The 6,918-nt window shown below is 37.5% G+C and overlaps 1 protein-coding gene across 1 annotated transcript; it reads left to right on the top strand.

Moving 5' to 3' along the window:
• Positions 2,157 to 6,841, top strand: LOC109850620 (SHUGOSHIN 2-like). Its single transcript, XM_020420672.1, has 12 exons — positions 2,157 to 2,543; positions 2,643 to 2,666; positions 2,772 to 2,840; positions 2,936 to 2,983; positions 4,474 to 4,518; positions 4,611 to 4,707; positions 4,811 to 4,887; positions 5,539 to 5,583; positions 5,679 to 5,784; positions 5,873 to 5,936; positions 6,015 to 6,215; positions 6,293 to 6,841. The coding sequence occupies exons 1-12, from the start codon at positions 2,448 to 2,450 to the stop codon at positions 6,570 to 6,572; spliced, it is 1,152 nt and encodes a 383-aa protein (XP_020276261.1). The 5' UTR covers positions 2,157 to 2,447; the 3' UTR covers positions 6,573 to 6,841.

Genomic DNA, 6,918 nt, shown 5'->3' with positions numbered 1-6,918 from the left:
TGTCGTTTCCTTTCTATCAACTATTAATTACCTAATTGCTAATTCTTATTAAAACTATGCCAGTAAACAAATTCTAGTATGGGAATTCATTTCTAACATTCACTTGTTACCCTCAAACTTCTCTATTAACGTTTTCACACTCCCTAATCTCTCAATGTAGTTATCTCTTCGTTGTTGTTATGTATTTAGTATTTGTATTTGTGTATATGAGGATCATATGTTAACACCATAATATAATATTACGTTGATTTCTCTTGCAAATATACACAAAATTTTTTACAACATATTGACGTCGCCAGACCAATTCTATGTAACAAGTGTGATCTTAATGTATAGCTAGCAAAGAGATAGTTCATAAGATCAAAATCCCAATGAAAATTGTGCCCGTTTCTGTCATATTATATCCCTAAATCTTTTGTAAATTCATATCCAGGCCCCAATCCACAAAGTATTTTAAAGGATTTTTTTTTAAATGACCCACTTTTGCTAAATATTTAGCAAAATAAGACTCACTTGCTTAATATTTAGCAAAATAAAATATTTTTTGAGCCAACTTCAGCGCCAAAAACGAAGGTATTTTGAAAACAAGGCTTCAGAAACATTTAGCCTGGACTACCTAGATCCCATTATGTTCTTCTTGAGCACTGTTTTTCAAAAATTACGACCTTTCTTTGGCCTAGTGGCCAAAAAAGATGGTCTATTTACTATAATATTTACGTAAATCTCTAATTTGCATAAATATTTAACAATAAGTGCCGTCTTATTTCAAAAAAATTCCTTAGTTTCATAATTAAGGCCATGCATCCAACCAAATATGACAGATTTGAGCGACTAACATGCAAATAAATAAAGTATCTTGCAGCATCTAACCTTATAAACACTCCTCAAAACATTTAGGGCGAAAAAAAATAAAGGCACAAAATTTTCACCATTGTAGCCCGCAACTTCCGAAACTATATACTCAAAAAACGAATTATTGAAATCAATATTTACCAAATTATCGACCCAGTTTCAGTCAACTGAACAGCTGAAACTTAGGTAGATTTGGTGAAAAAACGCTACAAAAACTTCACCGGGCATTCAAGTCCAAAAGTCTCGGTGAAGTAACACCCCCCTTAAACTTGATCTTATCTGTCGCTTAAACCTTCACGACTCTAACCAGTCCCGTAAATTTCTGTAATTTTTTTTACCAAATTCGTACCCAGTTTCAACAATCAGCTGAAACTGGGTCGAATTTGTAGATAATTTCTAAATATGTGTTTTTAGATTTAAGGTTTGTAACGGCTAGTTTTCGCACAAATTTGCAAAAAAATAATACACAGCAGTGACCCCTCTTAGTAAGTTTCAACGGGGAGCGACGTTCGTCTATTTTCCCTCTCTCTGTCTCTCACTCTCGTTCCCTCACTCCCGTCCCCAGAACCTTAAACTCACCAAAAAAATGAAATTAGCGTTTCTATTTCCTATCTAATAATTCTCAATTGGTCGTCAACTGGAGTCCGAACCATTTCTCAATCAAACTGGTCACAGACCAATCAACAAAGTTAATTCTCTCTCTCTCCGTCGTCCATCTCTCTCTCTCTCACCCCCCCTCCTCTCCCTCTCTCACTCTCTCACAAAGGTTTCCTCGTAAATAGTCAAAATTTGATTTTAGGTTTCAGAGCTGTCCCCTGAATTCTACTTCGATTTCGGATCTGTTTAGAGATACCAAAAATGGTGGTGAATCACAAAAAGAAGGAGACTATCGGATATCCTAACATTGTGGCTCTTCAAGGGTTACGAGCGAATGAGTGCGCATTTCAAAGAAGAACGGGTCCAGTGATAATTGTATGTGACAAAGAGTACCTAGATTGGCAAGCTCTAGAGGTGAATTTTGAATTCTCCAATTCGATTTGCTGTTTCTGATGAGTTCGAACAATTCTTGTCCCTTCTCTCAAGTAATTTGCCCCTAATTCAGGAGAACTACTCTACGGAGTCTTGGGAAGAAAGTAGGATTGTTGGGCTGAAATTGTTCTGATAATAGTTTTGTTGCCGGTTCTTGTTAATATAATGCCAAATCACCATCATTTGCAATACTACACACACACCAATACTCCCCCCGCTCACCCCCCAAAACAAAAAAAGAAAAAAAAGCTGTACCCCATTAATGTACCCCGAACTTAAACATTGTTGGTTTTTAAACAGTGAAAGGTGAAATTTTCAGCTAATCTACCAACAGAAAAGTTAGGAATATCCTGGAAATATTCAATAATATAACTTTTGGGGGTAGTTTAACTCAAATATTGTTAAATAGGAAGGTGAATTAGCAATACGGGTAAATTTTGTAAATATGGTCAATTTGGGGGTACACATGTAAAAAAAACCTTCTTGCTTTTGTTCCCCAGAATTTTATGGTTTCATTATTTACTTGTTGATACATTGGTTTAATTGGTGGCAGAAGAATAGTAGATATGAGCAATATAGAGTTGCAGAAGTTACGGTTGACAGTGGAGAAAGCTAGTCAACAGAATCGGATGCTTGCGGTGGCCAATTCTCAGATGCTATCAGTTTGTTACTTATCTTCAATCCTAAAGTTCAATCTTCCTCGTAGTTATATTTTCTCGCCCAATATTAATTTTTGTGCTCATCTCGTGTTCGTTGTGCAGGAGCTCACCTCAAGTAAAGAGAGAGTAGGTGTCATTTGTGTAAACCGTATATTTGTTACATTTAAAACTTATGATTGTATAACTGAAAGGAAAAAAAGAAAAGTGAAAATGGTGTTTGTTGGAATGCAGCTCAAGGCTTTGCAACATGAGCTTGGATGCACTGTGGCAGTACTCAGATTGAAGAGTTTGGCATTGGATGTAAGCCCAGAATTATAGTTATTATCACATTGGAATTATGAACCTTACCGAAGTATAACTGTCTTACTATTTTTTTCTGTTATTCTTTTATATAGGAGAAGGAGAAATTGAACAAAGAACTGAATGCAAAGATTAGAATAATGGTATACAACAAAGCTCCATCTTGCTAGTAGGGCAATAGTATGTCGTCCTTATTTATTTATTTATTATCTCGGTTGTTTTAGAATGAAATGTGTTGTTAAAGTGGCCCCTTCCCGTTTTAGCATATTCTCACCCAGGAAAATGAAGGAACTTCTGTGAAAATTATTTTTCAGTCCCCGCCATACTTGCAACGTGTATAGGATCCACTTCATCATGACTACCTAAGGAATCTCAATCTTACCCAGAGAAAAGTATCATCCAGCTTGATGTTGTCTTAGTCCTATATCTAGACTTGCCCATCTTCTTGCAATTCTACAGTTGTTGATCCTTATATTAGGTCCATCTGCCGCTAAAACAAAAGGCAAGGGTGATAGTGGACCCCCTTGTCTCAAGGCCCTTTTACATCTACTTTTTCTTCCTGACGGTCCATCTGTCAGCAGGTTGATTTTAGCTGAACCTCAGCAAAGGTCCAGTATAGTTCATATTCTTTTGTCATGCTAGTTAGAACTTTGGTAATCATCTTAACCGTGCTTTTGAGAAGGAAAATATCCTAAAATCACCCATCTTTCGGGCATTCCCCTTTAACGGGAATAAGGACCACATGGGAGTAGTTTAGCTTGTCCATCCTCAAGTTGCATGAAGTTTCCTGAACACTTCCTATAAGGTTCTTGTAAATAGTCTCCTGGAATCTCTTAAAAATAAACACTAGGAACCCATGCTGACCTGGTGCTATGCGGATTGCCAACCATACTTACCCACAGGCCAATCCTGAGTGTTGGAACTTCACAAGAGCTCTTTGAAAGCCTTGTTCAGATGGTTTTGTATCTTCACATCCGCTTTAATGGTGCCCAATTCACTTTTGAAATTTGGGATTGTATTAAGTTGCAGGTTGGTCAGTCTATGAAAGAAGGTTGTGTTAACACCATCCTCTCTTCTAGCCACTTAAACCTTGATCATTGTTGTCACATGATCTCCTCTGTCCGTAAATTCCCTTAAAAGCCTGCATACTGGCATTAAGGAAGAGTACTTTTGGTCTGTGAGGGCAGAGGACTCCTCTTTCTTGTAACATAATCAAGAGCTTTAGGTGTTGCAATTTGCTATATAGTAGTCTCAAAGCAGACTCTATTCCATTTAGCTAGCCTCTGGCATAATGTACGTAGTTTTGTCACAAAGATGGAAGCAGCATCTACCCTTTTAGCTGGCTATCTCCAACTCTCCTTTATAATGGAATTAACTTCCTCGATCTGACCCACATCCTCTTGGAATTAGAAAAGTCTTCTTTTTGGTGTATGTCTGTTCTCCTGTAACAGAGAAATATAGACCAAACATGAGGTAGTCTTATAAGGCCAAAATAGGCGAGTTAGTAATAGCATAGCCTGCAGACTGGATGTGAGTTCACTATTAGATGCTAACGGAAGTTGATTTTTACATTTGTTATATATTCTCTTGCTATTATTCATATATAATCTCACTGAAAACCTTCTCCTCGCAGGAGAAGAAGATGCACAATGAACTGTATGATAATACCAGAGCTGAGGTATTCAATAAAGCTCCATCTTGATTTGATCCATGTGGAGTTTTCTGTATTTTTCTGGTATCTGTTTGTTCTAACCTTGTAATGCTAAGCAGGGTGTCTCCACGTGTGCGGAGGTTGTGGCTGGTGCATATATTGGTACTAATAGCATGGGTTGCAATCAAAGTAGGAGACGTACACTTGGAAACGAAAGTAATATAAACAAAGCCCATGATATTTTCTAATCACTTTACAATACCTTGCTTGCTTATTTTTAATCCATCTTAGATATTTCTTTATTATAATTGACTTGCAGCTCTGGGGTCCACTACCTTTACTCATCAAGCAGAGGAAAAACCAGCTAATGAACCTGATGAGAATATTAGAGCTGAGGTGCTGAGCTATGCATCTTCTTAGTGGACTGTTTGAGCTATAAATATTATTTTCCTTAGCTTGAGTTTTTTGTTTAGGGTTTTTTCACCTTGAAAATAATTAATTATACATGAACCACCTTTGAAATTCAATTTATACATAAACCACCTTTAAAGTGGGTTTGTGTTGCAACCAACCGCCTCAACCATCTCTCACTCATATTTTCACTAAAAAATTCACGTTCAATGTATGCGACTCATATCCTAACTAGACCTAGACATTAACAAAATGAGTCATGCGCCTTGAATGTGACCTTTTAAGGGTATTTTGGGTTTTTAGTGGAAAAAATTGCCAGAGGTGGTTGATTGCAACACAAACCCACTTTAAAGGTGGTTTGTGTATAAATTGAAAAGGTGGTTTATGCTGAATTACCTTATTTTTTAGGTGGTTTCTAGGAAAAACCCCTTTTGTTTATTTCTTATTAGTTTGGAAGCTCAAGAAATGACGATCAGAGTATGTTGAGACTCCAACTTTCTTGGCATGGCTAAAATTTATGACACTATGGCGACAAACCCCATTGGAGTTTTTGGAATTTGATGTGCCAACTGTATTACATAATCTATGAGTAACCTTACTGAATTTTATATGTTGATCCTTTTTCTTTCTTTCAAGGAGGAGAAATTGAACGGACAACTGAACGAGAAGAACAATGATGAGGTATTCAGCAACATTCCCTTATTTTACTGGAATATTTGAGCAACACATCTTCATTATTTGTCTAAAATTGCTCATGGTAACTTCCAATGTTAAAGGAGGAGCATTCCAAGTGCACTGAGGTTGCAACTGATACATCAGGATGCCATTCAGTCGATAAAAACATGGCCTACAAACCCAAGAGGCGAATTCTCCGAAGTGAAAGTAATTTGAAGAAATCTCTACCAGTTAATTAATTGAAACCTTGGCGCTTATGTTTATATTTATATAATATACCTTATTAGTCTTGCAGGTTTGGGTGCTTCTGCTGCTACCTTGACACATCAAGTGGAAGCAAAGGACAAAGACACCAGAAGGTACTTCATGCTTTTTACATGATGTAGATGTGTAGACTAAGATTCTAGTGTTGTCTAATGTGAATAATCTTGAAGCAGAAAGTCTTCAAGAAGGAGATCCAACATCAACTTTACATCTGAAGAGCGCGAGTCTAAAGATAATTTGCTTGATATTGAGAATGTCGAAGTTCCATCTTGCCCAGTGATAAGCGAACCTCCTATTAAAGACAATCCTGTTCAATCAAATTCTTCAGCTACTGTGACTTGTCGGATAGAACCAGAGGAGGAAGTTGGCACAAGGTAATTTAATAACTAAGGATCCTATTGTGTTATTGTCTTCAAAGTAAAAGTACCGATGCAGTTGAGCCTTTTATTAGAGTCCGAAGGTCCTCAAGAAAGAGAGCTAACAATCAGAAATCCGAACAATCTAAAGAGCATTTTGCTGAGACAGCAGATATTCGAGCTCGTTCTCCAATCCCTGACCCTGAGGAAAGATCCTTACCTCCTCCAAATTCAGATGCTCCGCTGAAGCACGAAGAGAGCAAGACCCAAACTTTGCACAGAACACCGGCTAGAAGGCCAACGCGAAGGGCAGCTGAAAAGGTCACTTCATACAAGGAAATCCCCCTCAATGTCAAAATGCGAAGAAACGAGTAAAGTCGTCCGGAGCTCTTGCTGCAATGAGATTCGACTGAGTTCTAACTATTGCCAGCGGAGCGCTGGTATTCTCACTGTCCTCTTATATTTCGTATATCCATGATGTACAAATGTGCGTATACGCCTTGTATTCCTAGATTTAGCTTTTGCAACTTCGGTTTTTGTCAACATACACAGCTGATGTGTTGTAGAAAACTCAGAATGATGTCGTCTGGGTTCAATAAATACGTCTTAAACTGGAGATGCTTTAAGGGTTGATGTTTTGGTTTTCTCATCGTGTTGATGTTCAAAGAATCTAAAACATTTTGATTCTTCACGTGTCGCTTTTGGCCCTTTTCGCTGGGTG

Source organism: Asparagus officinalis, chromosome 1 (assembly GCF_001876935.1).
Source record: "Asparagus officinalis chromosome 1, Aspof.V1, whole genome shotgun sequence".
In the NCBI taxonomy this organism is placed as follows: Eukaryota; Viridiplantae; Streptophyta; class Magnoliopsida; order Asparagales; family Asparagaceae; genus Asparagus; species Asparagus officinalis.
This window is presented reverse-complemented; position numbering and strand designations above follow the sequence as displayed.

What these genes read in the sequence shown, in the direction of transcription:
- LOC109850620 (XM_020420672.1), top strand. Translation starts at nt 2,448, where the DNA reads ATGAGCAATATAGAGTTGCAGAAGTTACGGTTGACAGTGGAGAAAGCT. An exon ending in TGAAGAGTTTGGCATTGGAT is followed by an intron (nt 2,841 to 2,935) that starts GTAAGCCCAGAA and finishes TCTTTTATATAG; the next exon opens with GAGAAGGAGAAATTGAACAA. An exon ending in AAGGACAAAGACACCAGAAG is followed by an intron (nt 5,937 to 6,014) that starts GTACTTCATGCT and finishes ATCTTGAAGCAG; the next exon opens with AAAGTCTTCAAGAAGGAGAT.